Consider the following 27263-nt stretch of genomic DNA (forward strand, 5'->3'; position numbering starts at 1 on the left):
AATCGCCCTAACGCACCAAAGAAACAAATTTCTTTCGTGAGAAGGACACGATTCCAAGTTGGTATTTTTATCTGGGGCGCATCAGTTTTCGTTGCTGCTCACATCTGTACTGTGGTGCTCAGGTTGCGAAGGGCGCTACTACATTAATATCGAAAAAAATGAAGTCGAAGAAAATTCCAAGGTTATTCAAAATCTCCGAAAAATTTGGGAGTAAGTTCGTGAATTCAATTTTCATGTCGACGGCCGCCAACACATACAAATTGAAATACGTGTCCATTGCCGCACAAATTTCCTTCTACCGCCACAGGTTGGCCACCCCTGGTTTAATGCGATGACTGCATTTGTTTATTTTCCACTAGCTGGTCGATACGTGGCATACGTTTGCTCACAGCGCATCGAAAGTCATGCATGAGCGCAACAAGTTGGTTTCGTTTCTTCGCCGTACCTTACCACGACGATGACGGCGGCTTCAGAAAACTCAAAATCAACCCCAACTGAACTAATAACTCCCTTCGGTCGAAAAAAAGCAGAATCTACTCGCGTACCACCTGGAAGACCTTCGCGTACCATTAGTGGTACGCGTACCACAGGTTGGGAACCACTGATCTATAACGAGTCCGGCTATGCTATCAATTAGCGAGTTCACGATATTCCGTGAATACATATTAATATAGATATGAACTCTTATAATTACGAATCAGGTGATTTCAATCACACCATTTCGCATACGACTGGATAACAACCCATAAGCGGGAGATCGCACGCCGCTGTCCAATGTCCATACGATTCTCGCTATTTGGAGGCCCTGATAATACGAATTGCTGACTTGCAAATGAGCTAATAGGCCTATATATTAAAGATACGATTTACGGCATTTCATACAGACCTTTCATATCGTAACGTCGCTCCAAGACAAGCGAAATATTCTTTAAATTGCAATGATGGTTATGTCAAATAGATATTGCGTGATGATCATCCTACCAAAGCGCAGAAAATTATTTTCAAGTTTAACAAATTGATAAATATATTTATGTAACTTGTACATTCTCAGAGTCGCAACGGGTCATTGTTATGGCCATTGTGTTGCGTTACCCGATTGTTCTGAACAATGCCGATATTTCAGACTAGGAGGACAGATTCTAGGTGGATCAGTGCCTGATCATTATTTTAATTTATATTTTCGGAATCGGTGCAACAGTAGCTTTCGATCAAGACCAGATTCAGTAATTTCTGCGCTCAGGAAGATAGCTTTTGGATTGCCAGAAATCCTACAGTCGCTTACGCAAAACAATTCTCCACTCCAGCCTCGGCGAAGCGGAACAAAGCTGCAAAATCGGTCGTTGCCGTTCCATGTTTAATTTCTATAGTCTAGCTAACATGTAGTATATTTCGTTCTTGATGTTGTGTGATTGCGCGCCACAGCGGAGAGTCGCTAAATTTTCGAAAACGGAAAGCAGAAAGTTTCGAGCAAAATTTCCAACAAAGCAAATATTTTTTTGAATTAGCATGGTGCATGCTCGTTTAGTGCTGAGTGACTTTTCATGCTGTCAGCGCCATTCAGAGAATAGTCCGAAGTTGAAATGGAAAGAATTGCGACAAAAGTTTATGATGACGAGGAAAATTGTAATACGTGAAAAAGGTTTACAGTACCTGACGAGGTTCAATTGCGAATACGAGCCGCCAAATGTCTGAGGTTCACACACCGAACACGAACGTGAACCTCAAGTTCTCACCACCACTACTAAATATACTGTCCGTGCGTTTCTAAAATAACCATTTGTGTTTTGATCGTATCAAAATGATCTCGCGATAATGTAGCTACTATAGGGAGGGATGGTGTGAACCGCTGAAAGGTCCAGGTTCGTGTGAACGCGAACCTTTTTGAAAAGTTCTGTGTGAACGCGAACGTGAATCTGTTGCTAACTCCAGCCCTACATTTCAGTGAAGTGCCTTTATTAATATACATGATACCTAGCGAGAACTCGGGCCACATAATGCCGCAATGCTGAAGTACATATTGACGTTTTAAACGTCGCCAAATGTATCATGGAGCAATTAAATTATATAATAATCCTATAAAATCGACATCTTCCGTCGCCCTGCCGACAATTTCGGCGAGGACTTGCAAGGAAATAATCTTAGGCTTTAACAGTATTGGCCAGACCGTATTCGGCGTCTGAGCTTTGCTATACGTTGACATTGAGCAGATTGACAAACGGTTTTCTATACATGCTATACCGATATTACCCCATTAACAAGTTACACAGCAGAAGCCAATATTCCAATCGCACGGATTTGGTTTTTATGATACAATAAACATATGAAAACAAAATTGACACCGTACGCCTGCTAGATTTTTTACATCAGACAACGATATCAATTTCATTGATTGGTTGGTTGAATAAGCATCATTCGCCGACTACCTATACGTCCTACATGTTTCGCTCTTGATATTGTGTGATTACGGGTCAAGCTCACAGCAAAGAGTCACTAAATATTCGAGTAAACTTTTGTAACAAAGCAAGAGAAATTTTTGGGATTGTCAAGTGCATGCTCGTTTAGTGTTAATTGTTTTATGCTGCCAGCGCCATGCATAGAGTGGCCCGCAGTTGAAACGCAATAAATTTCAACCAAAGATGTTATGACGTGAAAATTGTAATATATGAAAAAGGTTTATAGTGCAGAACCTACCAAGGTTGGTTTGTGAATGTGAACCTCTAAATTTCTGAGGTTCACAAACAGAACGCAAACGTGAACCTCTCGTTCGCACCATCCCTAGTAGCTGCATGAAGCGTCGCTAAATTTAGATTTCCCGAAATTCGTGACATAACGCAGCGCCGAGAATGCAGTATCGATCATATGCCTCGAAGCTACACACGGACACAATACATTTCGAATCGCGTATCGATTTTGAATTGCGAGTGCAGTACGTATATTCTTGTGTATGGCGAGAATCGACATTTTAGCTCTGATTGAATTAAAGTTTATAACTCTTACTGGTTGGCACAGGTTCCACAAGAAGCGTTATTCTCGAGCGACAGGCTGATCGACTACAGCATAACAATTCTCAGTGTTCTGTTCTTGAAATAAGTCGATAAACGATATTTTTGAAGGGGGTGAAAACAATTATGCTCCGATAGCTTGAACGTTACGAAAGCATTAGGCTTCTGCACGGTAGTCTGATGTCAAATAAATGTCAAGGTGTTTATGAGGAAGTGAGTTGGTCACTTTTAGGGCTATTGATGTTGCTTTGGTAGAAGAAAAACACCACGCTGCTCTAATCGAGTAATTACTAATTGCGTGGCCAGCATACAATCGAAACAAAAGTTTCAGCCTTGGGAACACTGAACAGGCGATAGTATTGCAATGCCATATAGTCCTGACTGTCGTAAAAAAGGTGTGCAGATATCTGTACACTGGTAAAGGTACGCATGTGCAGTTTGTGCACCTTGTGTAGCCAGTATCGTGCAGAGCCTATTTATGAATTATTCGCTGCCTAGCTGGAATCTAATTTAACTGCGATAGTCCAGTGGTTCTCAACCTTTTTGTCTTCGCGGACCCCTTTTCGACCGTTACGGCCCCTGCAGACCCCCAAGTTTTCGTTCAAAATAAGCTCAATTATCGTGCAACCGTCAACTGTCTCGTGCAAATATTAATTGCAGGCTAGTGATAAACAGCCACAAAATGACTTTTCTTGAAAATTTCAGCACACTAAATGTAAAAATCGGCTAGACTTTTTTTTATTTCGATGGTAATTTTCCATGTTGTATTTATTGTCTTGAAAATCTTGCGTCTTCGATTTGATATGAACGAGTGCCGAAAATCCATTTCCACAAAGATACATTGGTGGCGAATGTAATATTAACGCGCAACGCTTCCGACGACAGCTTTTGGTGTAAATTTTTAATGAACATATCACGTCCAGCGTAGTCATTTCTACCCAGCATCTCATATTGAAGTTATTCAGTGATTATATCAAAGAAGAAAATTGATTTCGTGGCGAGGTTTCAATTCCTTCATCGGGACAGATTAGCAAAAAATTAGGGAATCTCTATTTCAAATGACTGTTTACTAATTTTCTGAAACTGACAACACCATACCCAAAATGTTTTGCAAGCATTTCGAAGTCACTGTGTTTGATTTTGTTATCTTCAACATTTCATTTTTCCACAAACCCCAACAAAACATCTCTTAACAGCAATATGTTTGCACCAGCTGGCTATTGGCAATTTGACAATTAAAATAGATTTGCACAGTCGGATATTTCATCTCAGACGACCATTTGAATGATTTGAGTTCTGAAGTTTTAGTAATTACGAAGCCAAACTGTCTCATGCTTTTCCTGATTAAAAAATAAATGGGAATTAGGTTGTTAATCATTTTACAAATTTAGAGGCTTCGCGGACTCCCTGAAAATACTTCACGGACCCCCAGGGGTTCGCGGACCCCCGGTTGAGAACCCCTGCGATAGTCCAATGCAGACAGAGAATATGAGTGCCGAGGATTCATTATAAAATAGTGTTATTGTGACCAAGGAGCAATAAGATGAGGGAGTGTGTGAATTGCTGCGACAGTAAAACACTGCTCAATAGGGCTGCTCAAAAATAACTTTTTCTCCCGGATTCCAGCCATTCACTGATTAAATGGTCAGGTTACCCTAAAAAACGCTGCACACCAAATTCAATTCTAACAAGTATACGACTCCGCAGATACAATTAAAATTTAATTTATTAGGAATTTTTTTTTTATTATTCAAATTTTTTTGTCGACCCCACGAAATTGTTGAGCTGTCTTCAAAGACGATGTAAAAAAAATTTGAGTCAATTCTAACTATTTGAAGCGGAGTTATTTGAGTTTTCCGTTGATAACTCTCGGATTATCCTTGATCATTGGATTTATCAACGAAAAATTTGGCGTGCAGCGTTTTTTAGGGTAACCTGACAATTTAATCAGTAAATGGCTTGAATCCGGGGGAAAAAGTTAGAGGCCGAGATTATTGAAGATGAAGAATCGAAATTACAAAAGTTGTGCTGTGATCTTTGAGTCCAAGTGTCAATTAGTCCAGTGGTGCCTTCAAGGTATTCCGTGCCCAGTAAAGTGATCTTTTGAATCATGTAGAATCAAAAATGTCCCGGAATCTTTTAGATATGCCCAGGCGTGTTGATTTTTGGCATATGACGAAATACATAAAAATACTTATTTTTGACTTTTTCGGATTTTATTTTTGACAATTTTGGCATCGCCATAAATTCACATTTGTACACTCCAATAAACCAAGTGAAAGCTTCAGTTTGGTCTATCTTATGAAACGGAATTCACAGAACGCGCGGTATCTACTTTGTGCCATCAATCAGCAAGATTAAAACTAACTTGACATTCACACAGATCGCAATACCACTTATGATAACAATTCAAAAGGGTTGCTGATTCGTTTGGATCGCAGCCTTCATAGCCAACCAATTGCGAGAAATCATGAATGGTTAAATGTTCAATTATCCACCCTGCTAAGAAAAATCTAGGAAATTACCAAGTATATATGTATATGGTACGTGTAGATAGACGAAGGTTACTTCATGGTGACTGAGCCTTTTTGCACCATGTATAATAATTATTCATGGATGAAACCATGTACCTATTGGACAACGCGACACAATCTATCCGTGATAAAACCATGCTGACATTTTTTATTAGCAAGTTAAAAGTGGGTCCACGGACCTCCATTTCAGAATTTGGCTTTGCACACTTGTATTGTCGCGTTTTACGAACTCCTTTGAATACTTGTTGGCATTTTTATCAAAAATCTCTTAAAATCTGTATTTTGAACAAGCCATTTGGGCTGCAGAACTTATAAATAACGCGAAGCAATAACTTCATATTGTTAATTTATTCGCTAAAAGCTTTCCGACTGAATCTCATCAGTAGCGAATGTTAGTAATAGAGCTAATCAAATTCGAAACGTATAGGAACTACTTTGTCTTTATCACGTATGGATCTCAATATGCCAAAAGTAATCATGCCCGGATACGCCTCATAAGATTTTTCCTTACAGCCGCTGTAGTGCCAATGACTTCCGGTAAAACGTTTATTTGACATCGCCACATTATATCAATAATATGTCATCATTATGCCATTACTAATATTATTTTTACTGTTATTTATTTTGGAAAATTAAGAAGAGTGGCGTCTATCGCCGTTAGTTCTTGTGCCCCACGACAGTATTCAGTAATCACTTTTATATGTGTCAGGAATCAAACGGTTAGAGCTCAGCACGAATTCTGTACCACTCAGCTGCTACTGCTAGACAGTTATTAGGACACGACATTGTGTTACCCTGTCGAACTCTACCGTCGATAATCTCACGCCGCACTATACAAAAGACAGAGTGCTTGTAACAGAGATGACAAAGATGATTGTCGATCACGGCCTCAGCGACACCCAAAGAAAACTTCTTGGCGTTGGGGTAAGAAATGACGACTTTGTATTTCTAGGACTAGCCAGCGATGACCACGTTTAAGAAATACATCAGTTTTTGATGTTTGTGGTATTAATAGTGCATGTCGACTAAATGTGTCTTTCGAATACAGTGGTCATTTACACTAGCCCAATATTCTATTTATTACGATTCCACATCTGCCGACATATAGCACGACCCACTTGTAGGCTTTTCAAGACACCGCTTGCGCCACGGGTTCTTAAACTTTTTTGATCGCGAAGCCCGTCAGGTTTTATAGGCGATTGCGCATACCCCCAAAATATCAGATGCAGAGGTGGTCAAAGTAGTCAAGAAAGCTACTCAAGTAGAATAAGAAGTAGCGACGAAAAAATCTACTCAAGTACAAGTAGAGGTACTTCTTTCATAAGCAACCTAAAACTACTTGAAGTAGAAGTAGAATTTACTGACTTTAAATCTACTCAAGTAAGTTAGTAAGTAGTTGTGAAAACGATCGTAATTCGTTCGCATGGACTGTCAGAAGCTGCAAATTGAGCTATGCGGAAGGTGTAGAGAGCTTGATTCATATTGATGCATCCCAGGTGTAAGAATAAGGAGAATACAGAATAAGCAGTCGTCCACATCATTGGATGTAAATGATAGTATTGGTATGGAAATGCGATACTAATTTTTTGTCCACTCGAACACCCCGTTTTAGATAATATCATGACATGGCACCCTCTCCCATATTACAAGGCCCCGAGTTCAGTCGAAAAGCAATACGGAGAAGTTATGATGGATGCGGCTAGTGCGATTAGTATACGTTAATTAAAAATATGGCAGATCGTAAAAATGCCATATAGTGTATAGCTTTATTTCCGGAAAATATAAGGTATTACTAAAATTGCTTTTATACTTCAACATGTATGTTTTCCAGACAAAACTGAAACTACAATTAGAACTCAACGTATAACTATAGATTACTAACCTACGGATAGATACGCAACACCCCTCGTCACGCTTGCTTGCCCGGAGGAAATTACTGCTCAGCAATCTTAACGCAGCATAATTGCTAACCCCATAGCTGACGACCCGCGTGCTTAAATTCAATAAAGTTGATCTTATTTGAAAGCTACTGTCGCACTGATTCCGAAATATACATTAAAATCCAATCAGGGCAATGGAACTCCCTTGAAATACACCTCAAAGTCTGAAAATCGGCATTGTTCTGAACAATCGCAACCACGCATGGGCCATTGTTATGGTCGCTGTGATGCGTCGCTGCGATTGTTTGGAACAACGCCGATTTTCAGACTTTGAGGTGTATTTCAAGGGGGTTCCATTGGCCTGATTGGATTTTATTGTATATTTTCGGAATCAGTGCGACAGTAGCTTTCAAATAAAATCAACTTTATTGAATTTAAGCACGCGGGTCGTCAGCTATGGGGTTAGCAATTATGCTTCGTTCAGATTGCTCAGCAGTAATTCCCTCCGGGCAAGCAAACGTGACGACACGTGTTGCGTATCTATCCGTAGGTTAGTTATCTATAGTATAACACTCGTAATTGAAAGAAAAATACAATTACTACTTCTAAAAATCGGAAAACATATTCCATGTCTTTTGTCCAGAAAGTTTCAACGGTGGTCTGCTAAAACAGGTCTAATGTTTAAAAAAAAGTCAAAGTTCACGTTTCCAGATTAGGACACGTCACGGGCTGATAGGTATAAAAGGTTATTGCTAGATTGCAAAAGGATAGTTTCAAACGTTATGGGGGGGGGGGGGGGGATGCAGACTCACTGTGATGAAATATTTCGTATAGGCGACAATGCGGTGTGAACGGAACCACGCAACCCGGTATCTAAATTATATTTAGTGATACTTTGTAAAAAAAAATTTGTGAATCCATATCTACTGTGCGCGAAGCGCAACGAAAACTCTGGGTATACCATGAATTTTATGAAAATTAAATGTTGGTAGTACGTGAAAACATCACCGAAATTCCTTAGCCCCTCTTACTTGTTGGTAGATTAAACTACTTCTACTAGACAAACTGAAAATAGCGAAAAGTAAGTAAGTAGTTCACAAATATTACGAAGTAGAAGTAGCGAAAAAAGATATACTTGAGTAAGTACCGGAAGTAGAGGAAAACTACTTGAGTACTTCGAAAAAGTAGAAGTACTTCGTTACTGAACAACTCTGATCAGATGTCAAGGAATGTAAGGTGATCACACTAAGGGTCCGTGGACCCAGTTTAACGCGTATCAGATGGTGCGAACGGTGCCTTTTTAAAAGGCTAGAAGCGGGCCGTGCTACAAGTCGGCAGAAGCGGAATCGAAATAAAGAAGATAGAATGATAAAATGAACGAATACATCGGAGGAATATTAGATTACATATTGCTTGGTTTGCCCGTTGTGTATTAGATACAAGCAGTTCATGGACACCAATGATTTCGATACCATCTCCAGTCTTGCTGTTACCGATGAGTATGTATAAAATCTGACCACCGCCAGCTTTCCACAGCAGACTGCACCTGAGTAAGTCACCGAAGGCTGAATACGGAATGACTCCCCTTGAAACAGAAGTTCGAATATCTTCTTTTTATTTCCCATCAGCTGGTCTATTTCGGTTCCGCTTTTTACAACTTGTGCTATTGCATATTCTACATCGTCATGAACAAGTTCGCGGAATATGAAAGCTTACCTACTAATTACACATCAGCGGTCTACATTGGTGCTGCGTGTTGCGTAAGTAACAGTATTGTAGCATAGAAATGTTGTTAGATGAACTGTAAACGGCAAAGTGAAGCGCGATACACACTGACTTTGCAACTCGACTAAAACGGCAAAGTTTTCCGATTATGTCGCGATATCGATTGTGGCAGTTGCATGTTGTCGTTGAAAACACGTGAATTATTATTATTATTGGTAAAATACAAAAGAAGAAGAAATAGTGGCGCTTCTCACATTCAACTCTTTTTGCGTCACACCATCTTGTACACCATGCATTTGACAACTACATAAACATATCATGCAATAAATAACAGAATAGGAAAAAAGCATCGGCAGAAGCTTACAAAAGCAGATTTGAATGATCTGCATTTACACTACAAATTCAGCAACATAAACATAAAAATTTAAATACCTCGTCCTGTTTCCTTGACATTCTGAATCCCATGCTGTAACATTAATTGACTTGTTACTGATTCTGTTCTACTAAAATGACTATCATTTCTGATATAGCGTTTCAAATTCGCACGTTTCCGTACATATACTTAAAACAGTGCAATAAATAATGCTCGATGGTACCTGGCGACATACATTGCTCGCACCAGTGGAAATCACAATATACAATCTTATTTAGGTGATATTTGAGCCGACAATGACCGAATCTCAAACAAAACATAATAATCTGTTCTTTTTTCGGTGCTAAACTTGGTAACTTATTGTATAACGTTCTTTTGATGAGCTTGCAGTGACATCCGGCTTCGCTTGACCTGTGCAGTTAATCCCCATTGTTTCTGTACGAATTACTTGTATACATAGTAAGGTGATCAAATAAGTCAGCGATGTTACTCAGTAACAAGTAGAAGTAGCAATTTTGAAGACATGTGAAAAGTATAGTTCCAGTGAAAGTGTAATGAGAAAACGTCTACAGGGGAGAGTATACTTATCCGGTGAGTAGTTTTAAAGGTTAATTGTGTCGTGGATTCGCATAATTACTTTCAAAATTGCAACATGTATCTATGCGACTAATGCAAAATGACTAATAATTTATCAAAAAGTACGCAGGATCATCTAAAATATATTCAGATAAGCGCCACCATATAACTACAACCACAATCAGATAGGTGGTGTATTGATCTATGGCAAGACTAATATAATTCTTCGGATACCGGAGCGCACTGTCGTCAATATCGAGAATCAATCCTCACGCCTGCGCGTATGCTCTCCAATCGTCTTTTCGATTCCATACTTTTTCGGCTCCGCAATGGACACCGCAAGCTTCAGAGTCATCTAGGCGCAAAATTGGTTGTGTTCGTCCCCCTTTGTGAACGCTGCGATGTACCCGAAACTGTGGATGATTTCAGTATTGTCTCTCCGTAATATCAATTTCATCGTAGATTTCTGTAGGGCAAGTGTACTATAGGCTCAAGGTCCATTTTACACTGTTTGCTATGTTATCTAGAACCGCCCTATCGTCCGCTGTAACTGTATTTGTTCTCTCTAGTAGCAGGCTAATCTGAATGCCATTTTCCTGAATTTGTTTACGTTGTAGTCCGTGGCCTTGGCACACAGGATCTTGACAGGTGCCACTCTAAACTTTTATTAATAATAATAATAATAATATTCAGGTACTGTGATACATGAGGGATCTTACGCCATTTTTATGGCAATTTCACTGATCACCGTTTACTAAATATACACTGCCTATTTAACAGGCCGTTAACATTACCGACGGGATAATTTATGGATACAATGTGGGTAAATTTACATATATTTTTTTAGGATTATCCAAAAACACCAGGAAATAACAAAAACGTGTTTTTGTGGTCAATTCAATGAATTCATATTTTAATGTCTTCAGTATTTCGTGCTCGGCAGCGTGGCGATGTCGGCGACGAGAAAAAAACCATCTACTGCACCGGTAGGTGATAAATATCGATAAATATAGTATGTTTCCATACGTTAGTTGGTCGGATGGATGGGAGATTATGGCACACAGGTTGCGTGACTATCATAATGGCGATGTAAAGTACACGTGAGATACTACCTGTAGCGGTACAGTGAAATGTCCATCCGGTGGCAACGAGATAAATTCTACAGTAGTGTGGGCATATCCTGATATTCTGAAATATCGTAGCTGTGTGTCGAGCAAATTCTACCGCTCGTGCGTAATAGTGATGGTGAGCCCCTAGTTTGCAGATCTTCGCTATATCGCCACGGCTTCGAATTGTTCTAAAATGCTTCTTATTGATTCACCCGTTGTAATTATTTTGATATTATGTTACAATGATATATCGCGATTCTATTATACAAGTATGGATATACACCCTGGGTACACGGAAGCAGAACATACCTCAGACTTCCACCACGGCATAAATCAAATATAACATTTTAAACCAAAGGACGCTTGCACTTAGGGACGTGAGAAGATATGCAAGTAGGCACGCAGGGTTTAGGACCGCGATATAATTCTGAATCAGGTTGTGTTTTTGTGTACCACCCTTGGGGGTGTGAATACACATCCTTTTCGCTGATAGTGCGGACCACAGCTTAGGAACATCTGCCATTGCAGCAAGCTCTTGGAGCTGGTGCCCGCATACAGTTCAAAAAGTTCGTTCCGTAGTTTTAAGAGAACGGATGTACAGCGCTTGATTAATTTGGTTATTTCCCTGATGATTTTATGTCAAGAAGTATTGCTTGCACGGATTCGCGTCTCACTTGTATAGTTTATCAACATTTATTATACTTCAGCTGGGGATCGACCGTCAGTGTTCGTTCTTTTCGTGTTGCTTTATCGTAGCAGTCATCATCATTACATGCGTGGACCTAGGTCGAGTAAATTCCGAGGCGGGATTTATCACACATCGCGGTCTTCTGGATATTTGCCCCAAGGTAAGGTCGACCTTTACGATCACTACAAAACGTGTTTGTATGTTCCCGAGAAGCCGATAGTTTCATATTTGAAGGGCACTTTCCCGGGGAGGATATTCCTAATAGGTTCCATCGCAAATACCACACCGTCACACACTAAATATTACGCGAAAACAGCCGTAACATACGATTCTAGATTAGCAGACAAAACAAGTGTACTCTTGAGTACCGGAGAAGGAGGGAGGCTTGATTGGTATTTATTCGCTTGTAATTTTGGAAATGTTAAATATGGTATTACCCAGTGATATATATTCTTGGAATTTCTGTTTGTTCGGTGAATATATTATAAGACTTATCGCCTTGTCAAGACAAGCGTATATCAGTGAGCGTATCTATTTCCTCTATAATGATATACAATCAAATTGGTATGCCGACCCGATGCACCAACATTCACGAACACTTCTTATTTCTCGAGACTATCGAATTGGTATGCCGACCCGATGCACCAACATTCACGAACACTTCTTATTTCTCGAGACTAGCATGGCTTGAAAAAGGTGCAGGTTGTATCCTAATAACTATATCATGGACCTAAAATCCATCCCTCGTCTTCGAACGCTTCAAATTCCTGTCATAAGTAATAAGTACAACACACGCGCGTCATCGCCGTCGTGCAGGTATCATATGATCAAATCGTTTCGAATCTGTTACAGCTATAAGGTCACGTTTCAACAAAGTTCGCTAAATTTAGATAATAAAACTTTTAGAAGTAGATTAGAGGCTATAGCAAACGTCAAACTCGCATTTACTTCATAAATCAACAGAACATTCAAACTCAAGTTTGTAAGCACTTAGTCTAGCAGAAACTTCAGTAGAACCACGCATATCACACGTATAATATCAAAAGGCAGAGTTAAATTAGGTTTTCAATGTTTACTTTTGAGTTGTCGCAATTGCAATTTGGGATAATTTTGACTATGAAGGTTCGCCGGTCAGCAACATTTATCCTGATGCTTGGGTCGAGAACCACTAGTCTAGCATGTCCAGTACATTTGTCCACATTCCAGGCCAGCGGATTCTACTGAATGAATACATGTGTCCACACCGGAACAATACCGTGCTACTAGAGACCATTGGTTCTCAACCTTTTTGTTTTTGGCTGTGGCTCATTTTGCGTTTTGATCATGTTCTGTTGCCCAGGTCTTATCCTATGCCGTGGCGAGATTACGTAGTGGTATAATCCACAGCTGCAACACCAATAGGTTGCGGGTTCGAGTCCGACCGAGGACGACTCCAGAATCCCTACCTAAGGGATGGAGATTTATCTAGGCTCCTCCTCGCCATCTCACCTGTGTAGGCGGTGTCTTATGAAAGCCTAGAAGTGGGCCGTGCTACAAGTCGGCAGCTACGGAACAAAAATGAAGAAAATTGGCCCGGTAAATGACCAAATCAATCGACAAACATCGTGAATCCCACAAGCAACAGACCTCTTATCCTAGAGTCATAGTACTGCTCAATGCGTGGTAATCGTCGACACCAATATGCCTTATTTCTTTAAAATATGCGCATTTTTCTTGTCTGCTATTTCACGCACGTCACGAAACACAATGATCTAATCCCGGCATTCACTAACTAGGGTTTTAGTTCCCCTATGGTGAGGAATAAATATACCTGTGGTAGCGAACAATTTTGGGCCACCTTCAAACAAATCTTAACGTGAACGGGATTTCTCTTAATGGTATACTACAGAGAAGTGGAGAAAGAATTTTTATGATGCAAGCTGTCAGTGTTGGGATGACTCGAGTCACTTTTTCGTATGACTTGACTTGACTCGAGTCACTTTGCAAAAATGACTTGACTTGACTTGACTCGGCGCTTCAAAAATGCGGATTGACTCGTGACTCGGATCAAAATTTACGAGTCAATTTCAAGTCATCAAGTAAACGGTATCAATCAAATCAGTGTATTTTGGACATATGTTCGTATTGTTCGCGATACGCCTATGTGCCACTTGTGAGAGTATCCAGTCATTCACTGAATGTACGTTTGAATGATCCCCAATTATTGCATCACAAATATATTGACCACAACGAAATGATCACAGGTTACGTTGTTGTTGTAGTTGTAGTAGTAGTAGTAGTAGTAGTAGTAGTAGTAGTAGTAGAAGAAGAAGAAGAATACAATAGCAATTAACGTATCTACGCTTCTTGGACGGCTCACTGCTAACATTGCGCAGTGATCACCTTTACCAACCCTCTTGTATGATTCAAATCCATATCAATTTGTTTCAACGTCTCGAGGCTTCGTATTCGATCCTAATGGCTGACATAATAACAGACTGTAGCATAGCTATTAGCTATACAGTTAGTCGCGTATATTATTTGCGGTTCTACGTCTGCGTGATAGACGCCTTCTTGCATGCATATTCAACTTTATAAAGTTTGTGTATGCATACATTAGTTATTTGATGCAAGATAAATGGCAAATTATACTGTCTTTCACTCAGCTAGCAAAATGTAATTATACTTCGAAAATTCAATTTGACTTGAATTGTGACTTGACTCGTAACTCGACTTGACTTGACTTGACTTGACTCGAGTCACATTCAAAAAACGAGTGACTTGACTTGACTCGAGTCACTTTCGAAAATCGATTGACTTGACTTGACTCGAGTCAAAATGTGCAATGACTCGAGATGACTCGTGACTCGAAGGTACTGACTTGATCCCAACACTGCAAGCTGTACGTTAGGGTTATGACTAGAAAAAAAATTTTCGCCTATAGCAGGAATTAATGAGCATTTTGGTATTGATTAAAAAAATTATAATCGTTTTGTTCAAATCGAAAAGAATGTCCCGCACAAACCAACTTCAATTATCGACACTGGTCCAAATATAGAAAAACATTACAATTCAAAGGTATTCTTTGCTACAAATTTAATCTTCATATATATGTCCTTCTGTACTTCTGGTAAAGTTCATCCATCAATTTGACTTCTCTTTCTGTTATTATGTTAGTGCCTGGGACATCTACAACGGAAATATCCGACTTCCAATGGGATTTTAAGGCACTTTATCGCTGCAGGACATTTGAGCGCAGAAATAGCGGCAAATAATCTTTGGTATACTCTGGAGCCCGATCGATGTTGTATTATTGGGTCGATACCAATAAAACCGATATCTCACACCTTGATCGAGAACCCCAATACATTCAGCCGATATTCAAAAGAAGTTGGATATACATTAGCACATTTTCAAAGCTTCAGAGCATTTATGTGAACATCTTTACAGCCATTGTTATATTTTAACAATAAATAAACTAGAAAGGCTACATCTGGACACCTGTTAAATGTAAGCTATGTGACATATATCAATGTTCTCAGTCTAGCCGTCATACATTATAGTTTTCTGACTTCCTACTGCCATGTTGTGACGTCACGAAAATTGCCGATAATTTTTCAGCTTCAATGGCTGATACCGATAATTCTTTCAAAGTGTGATGTCGTCGCGATATTATCGGCGACCCGATAAACGGTCGGGCCCCAGTATATTCCATCTATAGACATCTGGTCAAAATACCAGGCTTCCTGACACGCATTTGCGAGGAATAAGCATGATATCTCAAGAGTTACTCTCCATCTGGGGACTTGGAAGTACGGAATTATAGCCCCTGAGCTCCATCTCGCATTGCGTAGAGAGGGGAGTTTATGCCATTTGATTACTGGTAATCTACTATTTTCTCTGAAAGAGCGGCATGCTATGCACAGCAGATAGATAAACTTAAAATCATTACTCCATCCTCGGTTTTCTAATATTTGCATTTGAAATCCTGGCTTGATGGATTGTACCAAGTTTTCGTAATGTTTTACCATATCATCTCCAAATTTGTAGCTGATTGTTGGATTTGTGGAGGATGTTGGATTGAAGAACTCTGATATATGGTTTGAGAATCGATAATATTATGTTGGCAACGAATGTATTGTGGTTTATGAAAACCCTAGCTCATCATTGCAATTTGCAGTTTCACAACAACGCCATTCCGCCGCCCAGTATCAATAGATGCTGAGTGACATATGATATGACATTTGCAAATTTTCATCATATTCCTCTAATCGGTTTTCTAGACCGCTGAAATTATGTTAAGTTGTTCTAATTTCGCCTTTTCGAACAACCAATGCGATTTGGGGCAAACAAATTGAAATTATACGATCCATACAGTCTACATCTAATATCGAAATTAATAATTATTTATTAATTATTTAATTTTGACTGTAAGCAAGAAAACGATAGGAATAATTCAATACGAGCGATCAAAATTTAGCAAAATACTATTTTAAATCTTCGCAATTGGAATTGTGTCAGTTAAATTCAAATCAGTCGGTATATATGTTATATAGTCTGTATCTACAAAAAAGCCTATCCTTCATACCGTGAAAACTGAAAATTTTTGTGCGGGAGGTTTTTGTTTAACCAGTCTTAACTTTGGGTATTTTTGCAATCAGGACACAAAAGTTCATCGTTTGTAACTACAGGACACACAAAATTTTGAATTTTTTTTTCTAGTCATAACCCTACGTACGTATGTCTTACTTAATGAAGTTGCAATGTCAAAACATTCAATCCAATGATGCAAACAATTCATGAGACTCTTACAATATGTACGATTATTTCAAGGCCAGACAATTTCATACCGTCTCCAAAGACTTATGCACTGCTTTAAATCCTCAATCCATTACGGTTCGTTGTCATGGTGCCGTATACTTCCACATGAAGTTGATTATTATTATTTTCATGCTACAATAATACGACCTGTCCAAGTACCGTAAATCTACATCAAATACACATTGAGTTTTAGGCAGACCTTTTGAACGACATACGACGCATGACCCTGCAGGAATACTTGGGTATCGGCGTTACTTTCCAGTTATATCATCGAACTAATTTTCGTTGCTGTTAGCTGTAGGTTATCATCATAGGCGTAGCCGGGGCCTACGTCTCATCAGAGTCGGCTGATGCACCGCGATCCTCGATGCTAGATCGATAACCATTTAAACTGTGAACGAAACATCCATACCTTGAAAGTTTAGATCCCTTACGCCAGCGGTTCTCAACCGGGGGTCCGCGAAGCATTTTCAGGAGGTCCGCGAAGCCTCGAAATATTTGATAACCTCATCTGTATTTCTTCTAATTCGCAAAATCGCAAGGCAATTTCGCTTCATTACTACTTAAACTCCAGTGCTCACATCAATAGAATGGCCGTATGAGATGAAATATCCTAACGTGCAGACTCATTTTAATTGCTAAATTGCCAATAGCCTACTGATACAAACATTTTGCTGTTTAGAGATTTTGCTGTTGGGGATTGTGGGAAAGAAAGCTGGATGAGTAAGGTCAATCACGGTGACTTCGAAATGTTCACAAAAATTATTTTTCTCCTGTGATATACATAACCATTTTTTCCATTATAACTTCAAGATAAGCTGCTAGATAAAAGTGACCAGCAGGCTTGACGTTAAATGTTTAAAAAAAATTGTTTGTCAATTTTGGTGCCATAGCATACTTGTTGCGATCATACCCAAATGTGTCATCAGACGCGCCCCGCGTTATTATTACATTCACCACCATCTATATTTGTGGAAATGGATTTTCGGCACTCGTTCATGCCAAATCGAAGGCGCGGATTTTCAAGACACAACCGCTTGTTGCAGAGTTTGCTTTAATATAATAAAAGTCAACCCAATTTCCAAATGAATAGTATGATCTTATTTTCAAGAAAAGTAATTTTGTTGATGTTCATCACTAAGGCTAGACTTATCACTTGCACAAGACAGATGACGATATCACGATACTTGAGCTAAATTTGAACTAAGACTTCGTGGGGGGTCCGCGGGGGTCCGTGACGGTCCGAAAGGGGTCCGCGAAGACAAAAAGGTTGAGAACCACTGCCTTACGCCATCCATAGGTGCATGGCTCCGGGAGTTTCAAAGTGTATGCTCCGAAAAAGGACAGCTCCAAAAAAATAAAGGCCAGCTCCAGTAGTTCTCCGTAATGATCTCCCGTCTGAGTGACTTTCACAGCTGTCTCCAATACCTTCGCAGTCTCATTTCTCATGCCAGCCAACCACAGCATCGGATGTATGATGATCAGTTGGCCAGTCCTCAAATGCAGTGAGGTCAATAAGATGTCCTCCTGTTTTGAAGCGCTTGAAAAAGAGATCATCAGGAGATGAAGTCCCCATGCCTTTCGAAAAGACTGAGCCAGGACAAGCATCCGCTATATCGAAGTATACCCCTGGATTTTTTTCTTTAAATCCCTGTCTTTCAGAATAGAAAAGATAGCCCCAGCTTGTGCTTTTCATATCTCAGATGGTAATTTTGGGGCCGCAAATAGCTGTGATTGGTCATTATTTGCCACCAGCACAGGTAGTCCAGCCTCTGTCTCCATTTGAGTGACATCTGGGATTGGTTTGCCATCCCCGTGCACAATGAGTGGAAACTGTGGGTCTCACTAATTTCGAATTAGTTAGAAGATTCTACGACACTGCTGTTGGAAGGGGAAGAAGAACTCTTAAAGCACGCTGTTGTTATTAACTCGAAAAACAATCGGTAGAAGACTTACGACAATGAAATCACCACTTATTTTAAGAAACTCATGTTTTTCTGATGGTTTTCTTGAATATCAGGTTGCTTAGACGAAGAAGATATCCAGTTTCATTGCCACAAAAACTTTTATCAGCACATTGGCTGTCGCCAACTACCAGGCTGAACGTTCCATTGCCTTGTGTAAGAAGTTTTCTGGCCATATCACAAAGGACAAGAAGCAACTGCAATTTGCATTTGGAGTTTTTGCTGACCAACGCGAAAAAGCTCCGTAACCACATGAATCTGACCTTACTTGGAAACGGCAATTGCTGTTGATCATCAAGACACCCCAGCCACTGAGCAGCTAAGACCCACGCGACGAAATCAAAGCTTAAACGTTGGTCATAGAGCAGCTGTAAAAGTGACTATATGTGCTTTATACTGCAAATGGGTAGAATTTCGGATCCATTGAGCCACCTCTCAACATTAATGAATATCAATAAAATTTTACACAGGGTGTTTTTTAATCAAAAAGAACATTTTGGCAGGGTAAGACCAACAACCTTCCAAAATTCGTTTTTTAAGGATCACCCTAGTATACATACGGGTACTATAGAAAGCTTCATTGACGACAAATATTTATAGCAAGTCTACATCGCCGCAACGACCCTGCTGTTGATTGTCCACATCTCGGTCGCTTATATCTACATCTGGCAGCGGTGTCTGGAAAAGAAAATGATTGATGCAGACAGATGGCAGCAGGTATAAGTACTAAGGACATGTTGTCGTTGGGTTACCATATTTTGGAAATGTGAAAAGAGGACACTTTGTCAAAATTTTCCGACTTGCAATTCTCGAGTAAAATCCGTAAAAAATGGTAAATTCTCCCGACTTGGTGGCTAAAAAAAGATCAACTTTCCGGCCCAGCTCCCGAAATAGCCCGATTTGCTGTATTTGACTCGAATTTCACCCTATCTTTGAATAAAATTCTCAAAAAAGAGGTCAAAATCTTTAAAAAGGGGACATTTGGGCGTCCTCCGGGGACACTTTAAAATACGTCATAAAAGAGGACGTATGGTAACCCTATGCTATCGGCACGTTTACAAATTAATGGCGTTGTCTGAGTTGTGGAACGAACATCAATTTACGTGGTTATCATTGCATGATTTAAAATCGTAATTAGGGATAGATCAAATAGAGTGCCAGGGTGATTCGGCTCCGAGTAGAGTAATTAAGGTTCGAACCGAGTCGCGTATTCGATTACCGCACATTAGACACAGTAGCATATGCGCAATGGTTTCACGCAATGACTTGAAATGCTCAGATATGTATCTTTTACAGTCACAAGGAAAATGATGCCGGCTATACGCTATGTGAAATAATTTCGTACATCTGGATCATGTCTTTTACGTGGTCCTTCTCGACTACTTTGAGGGTCGATCACTATTTGACAGAAATGTCGCTCTATGAATATTTGTGGCCTTGTGCGATATATTTGTCGACTCGGCTATCGAGTTTTCGAGGCTCAAACGGATGACTGAAACTATATTTTCATTGTTAAAATATTACTCTCGATGTGAAGGCGTCTACTTTCGTTACTCAAAAACATCAACCCTCGTTACTCGACTAGAATCAGTATGAGTGATACTCGACTCCGATTCGAGTAGGCGAATCGGTGTGCCCAGCCCAGATCATCATATATTCGTCTTCAAGAAAACACTGACGTTGCTCTCAGTATGAAGGCAATCTACAAATCGCAAGCTTAGAAACAACAAGGCTACACTTGGGTCATACATTGTAATTCTCTGGTGACTCCGCGTATTCAGAGATCTAAAGAAGCTACGAGACTAATTCCGATGTTTCGTGTGTAGCCTATAGCTGCTCGAATTTGATTACTGAATAATGTTAACACTCTGCTTGTACACAGGGGAACTACATTGTCCGAACGAACGTGAGGACGGTACCAGCAGTACACAGTAAGTCTTTTCTTTCAAGAAATTGTGCTAAAGCTAGATCACATAATATATCCCAATCTGTTTGTAAAATTCGTAGAAGCCAGTGATGGAAGAAAGGAAGGACGTAGTTTATTTTGGTCCTTGATGTCTTTTGCGGCATATACACCGACTCATGATACACATACACACGATCTGTGCTTATGCATACCATGAGTGCATGATGTACATATGCCGCTGGACAAGGAAGTGTAGATATAGCCGTTACGGCTTTCTAAGTCATGCACCACCCCTCCACCTCCATGCTATCCCAGTAATGCATGATCGCCAAGCAGTTGTTAGTTTTCGACCCGCAAGAGTCCCTAATCGGAAAATTTTCTTAGTCTATAGTAACGAATTTGCATCACTGGATACAAGCATCATCATTTGACGTTGCGACGGGTATCGTGAACATTACTACTGCAAATGAAGTTATAGGCTCGTTATCTCAGCAGTAGCAGTAGCGAAAGCGAGTCAATTTACTTATTATGAATCGGGTGGTATTTCAAGCAAAATTGTCGAGTATCGGTAATTTTCGGCGATCCATGTTTCATCTTTGTTTAGTACTGTATTGAATTCCCTTTCTTGCTGATGTTGTGATGCAACGAGTGGTAGGGATTTGGACTTCCAGAAATTGTCATCACCAATATCAAAATTATGATGTGAAATTATAGTTTTCAATAAAAACGTTCTCAGGGTAGAACCTATATAGAGTTATGCGAACGTGAACCTCTGAAATATAACGAGCGTGATGCGAATACTCGCACTTTACATATAGTCCTAGGTCAGGGGTTCTCAACCTTTTTGTCTTCGCGGACCCCTTTTCGACCGCCACGAACCCCCGCGGACTCCCTCAAGTTTACGTTCGAAATTAGTTCAATTATCGTGCAACCGTCATCTGTGTCATGCAAGTGTTAATTGCAGGCTAGTGATAAACAGCCACAAAATGAGTTTTCTTGAAAATTACATCACACTATATGTAGGAATTGGGTAGACTTTTATTATTTCGAAGATAATTTTCCAGCTGTATATATTTTCTTGAAAATCCGCGTCTTCGATTTGATATGAACGAGTGCCGAAAATCCATTTCCACAAAGACATATTGGTGGCGATGTAATATTAACGCGCAAAGCTTCCGACGACAGCTGTTGGTGTGAATCTTTAATGAACATATCACGTCCAGCCATCTCATATTGAAGTCATTTAGTGGTTATATCAGAGGAGGAAAATGGATTTCGTGGGGAGGTTTCAATTCCTTCATTCGGACAGATTAGGAAAAAATTACGGAATTTCCGTTTCAAACGACTGTTTACTAATTTGATGAGACTGACAACACCAAATCCAAAATGTTTTTGCCAACCCCAGCAACAAAACATCTCTAAACAGCGATGTTTGCACCAGCAGGCTATTAGCAATTGGGCTATTAAAATGAGTTTGCACAGTCGGATATTTCATCTCAGACGACCATTTGAATGATTTGAGTTCTAAAGTTTTAGCAATTACGAAGCGAAACTGGCTCATGCTTTTCTTGATTGATCATTAGGTTGTCAATCATTTTACAAGTTTGGCGGCTTCGCGGACCCCTGAAAATGCTTCACGGACTCCCAGGGGTCCGCGGACCCCCGTTTGAGAACTACTGTCCTAGGTAATCACTTCCACTAAAGCACACTGCACTGCCTTCAGATAACTATTACGCGTACCGCGTACCCGTCGTGGTGAGATACTGACGGTCCAGAAGTGGCGAGGGCGGATGGTTGAAGTATAAAAGATTTGTATAGGTGAGCGGAGAGAATTATGTATATTTAAATCTGTGTATGTTAGTATAGTCCAGGAGGGGCAGACCAGCCGGATATCAAAAATCGTAGATTAAAAAGAGTCACAACACAAAAATCCAAAAATGCGAATTTATTCCACTACATTGACATGTAGGCTATCGCATGAAATTTATTATTGTGCGGTAATACGACACGTCTCCATCTGGGCTGCAATGTGTTTGAAACCAGGATGATATGACGTCAAAGCAGTGCGGAGCAGTTCCGTCAAGTGCCGCTGAGTATATAAGGGATATTGCCGCTCGATGATTTTATCACTCCGTAAATGTGTATTCGTTGGGTAACTCGTGGCAAAGTTCTGGTGTTTGACTTCCTAATTCCTAATGACATTTCAAGTAACTGACTTTGTAATTATTGAGCGAATCTTGACAGATAAAGCACAGTGCCTTACCTCAATTACCACTGAATGCAAACTGTTTCTTCCATTCTGTTTTGAAATTTATATTTTCCTAATTAAAGTTTTTATTTTTGCAATTTCGCTCAACGACATTTCTTGGCCAAACTTTGCAGTCATTGCCAGCCTTTACAGTACCGATGGAAGAGCGGTGTTCACGATTGTTAGACCGGACATTATTGTGTTTGCGCTCAGTGGCGTAGCCAGGAGGGGGCGAAACGAGCCATCACCCCCCCAAAATTTTTCAAAGTTTAATATAAGGTTTAGTATTTTTTTAGCATATGTATTCAACTTGAAACTTTTCTTCTCGCTTCGCGCGATATGTAGTTTCAGTAGTTATTTAATAGTTGACTGCCCGCCTCTTGATAACTCAATATCAAAAAATAGGCCTAAATAAAAATACGCATGAATTGAATCTAACTGTATTCGTGTATATGCTATGCTCTCAGTGATTACGGGACTGTTAGGCATCAGCTTTTCGGCGCCAAAAAGACACACCAAGGCAGATATGTTCTAGCCAACACCAAATGCGATCCCAAAAAGATCGCGGTCGTTAACCTTGGCTAAAGATTGCGCGGGGTGGCTCTGTCCTAGCAACCTGAGTCCCGCGGTACAAATACAGGGATCAGTGGCAGTAAATATTGCGCCATGAATAAATGAAAATTGGGAATCGTGCCCATCTCACCAAAGACCAAATTTCTCTTTCAATTAGTTGTGGTATGTGTGAGCTATCTTCTGAGTGGCGACAACTTTTTCCGGAGGTCACAACAAAACAGCATACCTTAACAAAGTAACTAATTATAAGTGGCCCGCCCGACGCTCATCCTCCAGAAACTCATGAATTGTCTCACCGTGAGGTACCAACATAATAGCTCAAGCGGAATGATTGCGTGCCTTCTAAATCTTTGAAGAGCCCCCGGCAGCACCCCGGATTAGGGGACGACATCGAATGGGGCCCAAAATGATTTCGTAAATAAACATAAATTCACAGAGTATCTTTTATTAGAATCAGTAAACTTGAAATTTTTCTTCGCACTTCCCGCGATTTGATGTCGCGCTACGTACATGACTTGATTTAGAAATGAATACCCCATCTCCGCGAAAAAATTGATTTGGTATATTTCATAGAAATAGGCATTTTCCCCCTCCTACCCCCCGTAGATGATAATTAATTGATTGTGTATAATTAACGCGCCCTAAACATTCGAAAACACCACTTCCATTAGCTCTACCGGTAAATCTGATCACGTGGACAAATATATGATATGCGATTACTAATATTATTGACAAAATTCCGGCAAAAATTAGGAAATTTCTTCGCGTTTCGCGCCAATATGTAAGTAATATGCGGTGTGCCTACATGAGTATATGACAATGAAGTCAGACTTTCGAGTAGCCGTGACATGGGTCGAGGGGACCAAACCCCCCCGGAGCTCGGTTGATCGCGGTATGGGGTACCCAAGACCAGTGTAAGCAAGAATATTATTGACCTAATCCCACCGTTACCGTCGCGCTTCGCGCGCAAGTATAAGCGCACAAATTATTCAAAACATTACGTCTCTGGGTGAGATATCACCCTGAAAGTTGTGTTATTCACCCAATATGGGCCCAAAACCATAGTTTTTTAAAATATATTTTTCCATATCTTTAAAAGGGGGGCGTCTTTTACGTCATCGAATCCCCCCTCCAAATTTCTTTTCCGGCTACGCCCTTGTTTGTGCTACCGCGATATATTAAGTTCATTGTTGAACACAATGATTTATCCCTTCATTGATGGCCATTGATCATGCAACATTTTCGCCGGGTAAACGTTTATGTGAACTTCATTCGCGAGTCCCACCCTATAATGCCGTCCCTAAATTTTACAAGTGTTACGTAAACCAGTGGTTCTTAACCGCCAGTCCGCGACGACTTTTCTGCCGGTCCGCCAGGTACATTTAAATTCTGTACCTTAATTTCAAGGGACAAGACGCTAAATGCGTGTGCATTGATAGAATAAGTAAAACATCATATTTTAATATGATTGAGAACTTCGTGAGGCAACATTAGGCCTGGCAATATGTTCGATTTGACATGAAGTTCACGCCGTCTCCGGCAACGACAGGCGAGCGAAAATACGAGCAGACTCGCAAAACTGCTCAATCAATCGATCCAGTCACTGACATGACCGAGACACTTGGAAAACGACGTGGGGCTGCCCCACATGATCAAAATTAGGAGGAGATAGCTTTCCAGCAAGTACGGTATCGCTAACCCCAATATCGATTCTTTAGCCGCTGTAAAGTGTTGTCAGCAACCGTGCGCAGCTCATAGTTCAAATTAGAATAAAAGTGATGAACGTGATATTTTTGTTGTATTTGTATTTGTTCAACAAAATATTTCTTTTGTTGTAATTATGCCCGTCGCCCATGTTAGAGAGCGCATCGTTGTACTAACGTAGAGTTTTTACAACGCGGTTGTTAAACTGTGTGACCTATTTCATCTCGATATTGAATTCATGCGAACCGTGGCCTCTACGAAATTTGAAAACAATGCCCGCGAGAGAGAGAGAGAGAAAGTCTTTATTTTCATCCAACCAAAATACATAACACATGGCAGCGGTGGTGGTACAAAAAATATGCATGCACAGTATTAGATATTAGATAGGAATGATCGATAAGACCGTGAAGGTCATCTAGTCTGATCACACCACCATCAAACAGGTACATTTGACTCTGAACAGTCTGGCTGTAAAAAATGTTGACTCGTTTCAATTTTATAGGTCCACGGTCCGCCGAATATTTTTAAAAATATTACCGGTCCGCGAGGTGAAAAGATTAATACCAGTGACGTAAACCACACAGAAAGAAACAACACGTGAACAATATTCATATTGGTAATGCATGATAGAATGCATCAATTTATAATAATCAGGGTCAACCTTCCTAGTAAAATGGCGAAGCGCGTGTGCAAGTGCAAAATTAAAGAACCGCAATCAAAGCCTCAAAAAGCTGCAGTTTGTCCACCACTGGTATAGTCTATCTTCAGGTTCGATTGTTACTGCAGGCTCCATGATACAATGCTTGATGATTCACGTCGTAATTTCGGACTCGTAAAACGTGGTGGCAGGTATCAAATACAACAAATAATGATAATTGATAAGCTATAATGGGCAGAACTTTTGAATCATAGTCTACCATACATTATTATGCTATAATCAAGTCACTGAAAAACTAGGATGACACGGCTCATGGTGTAGATTATACGGTGGGGTAGAGCCTGTACGTAGATATTGGACCTTTCGGTCGGGCGAACAGGCTTAGCTCTGAGCGTGGTTAACTAGACCCGGTAATCTCACTGTCTGGCTGATGCGTGCCTAGAGCACCCATGATAAAAAGTTCTGACGGGTGCGGTCATTATGGACGCAAATACGCCCTGCGAAAACACCGTTACTATACTACATATTCATCGTAGCATCATAAATTCGAATATCTTCGACGTACGGCTGGGAAAAATCTCACGAAAAGAACGTTAAGTAATATACTTTTCGCATCAAAATGAAGACTGATATCTTTGTATCTGTTTCATCAGTAGACCTATTACATAAATATTTATCCCTCACAGTCTGTTCATGTTCACAGGCAAGCAAACCAGATAACTACTGATCCGATGTCGCGGCCTACCACACCCACTCCATACCGATGAAGTTACGCTGCAAAGTCTCAAAATATCTATTGAATGTATAGCCTGCCTAATGCTTCCGAATTACATTTTTTCATTTTTCTGTTTGTTTGTTTGTGTCTAAGGTTACATCAGGGATATCTAGAATATATCTAGTTCTAGATATCCCTGGGTTACATTTAAAATAAACAGGCTTAAAACATGGCCCTTGTTTAAATCATGTTTTTGATTTTTATTTACTCACGATGTGACGAATTTTCAATTCTGACATCACATTCAATTGGCGTGGTAATTTGGTTACTTAAGAATTATGATTGGAAATATAGGGTCAACATGGTTACTTTGACGAAATAGGTTTCCAATCCTTGTCTTCCACGCTCCAGGATACATCTTTGACCAGGACTGCATCGTCATCCAGTATTTTTATGGCCGGCCGTCCATCATCATCATCAGATCCATTCCGTTACAGTTATGTACCACCGACGATTATTTCATGGGTTACAACCAGGTCTTTGGAACCGGAGCCCCGGAGCCGTGCATTTTCTGCGGGCTGGGCCTGGATATAGATAACTAACCTACGGATAGATACGCAGCACCCGTCATCACGCTTGCTCGCCCGGAGGAAATTACTGCTCAGCAATCTGAACGCAGCATAATTGCTAATCCCATAGCTGACGACCTGAGCGCTTAAATTAAATAAAGTTGATCTTCTTTGAAAGTTACTGTCGCACTGATTTAGAAAATATACAATAAAATCTGATCCGGGCTGCGGAACCCCCT

At 40.1% G+C, this 27263-nt stretch overlaps 1 protein-coding gene across 2 annotated transcripts; it reads left to right on the forward strand.

The window, feature by feature from the left end:
* Window positions 1-5455: 5455 nt before the first annotated feature.
* LOC145440788 (uncharacterized) lies at window positions 5456-26700 on the forward strand. 2 transcript variants are annotated; one of them, XR_013915612.1, is made up of 8 exons: window positions 5708-6460; window positions 9045-9176; window positions 11017-11076; window positions 11907-12047; window positions 19252-19368; window positions 20534-20582; window positions 22281-22375; window positions 26444-26700. XR_013915612.1 is itself a non-coding variant. In XM_080318536.1 (7 exons), exons 1-7 carry the CDS (start codon window positions 6398-6400, stop codon window positions 26458-26460), a joined length of 579 nt encoding a protein of 192 aa, XP_080174662.1. In that variant the 5' UTR covers window positions 5456-6397; the 3' UTR covers window positions 26461-26700. The 2 variants fall into 2 exon arrangements, 1 of the variants encoding a protein (XP_080174662.1); XM_080318536.1 differs by lacking the exon at window positions 22281-22375 and having other exon boundaries at window positions 5456-6460.
* Window positions 26701-27263: the final 563 nt, after the last annotated feature.

The sequence above is a fragment of the Botryllus schlosseri genome, chromosome 6 (genome assembly GCF_051294905.1).
Source record: "Botryllus schlosseri isolate E-star chromosome 6, Bs_hap1, whole genome shotgun sequence".
Lineage (NCBI taxonomy): Eukaryota > Metazoa > Chordata > Ascidiacea > Stolidobranchia > Styelidae > Botryllus > Botryllus schlosseri.

Excerpts from the sequence above, each read along its gene's own strand:
- LOC145440788 (XM_080318536.1), top strand. The coding sequence starts at position 6,398 with ATGACAAAGATGATTGTCGATCACGGCCTCAGCGACACCCAAAGAAAA. Across the intron at positions 12,048-19,251 it reads TTCTGGATATTTGCCCCAAG|CAAGTCTACATCGCCGCAAC; the intron begins GTAAGGTCGACC and ends AAATATTTATAG. Across the intron at positions 19,369-20,533 it reads ATGCAGACAGATGGCAGCAG|GGGAACTACATTGTCCGAAC; the intron begins GTATAAGTACTA and ends GCTTGTACACAG.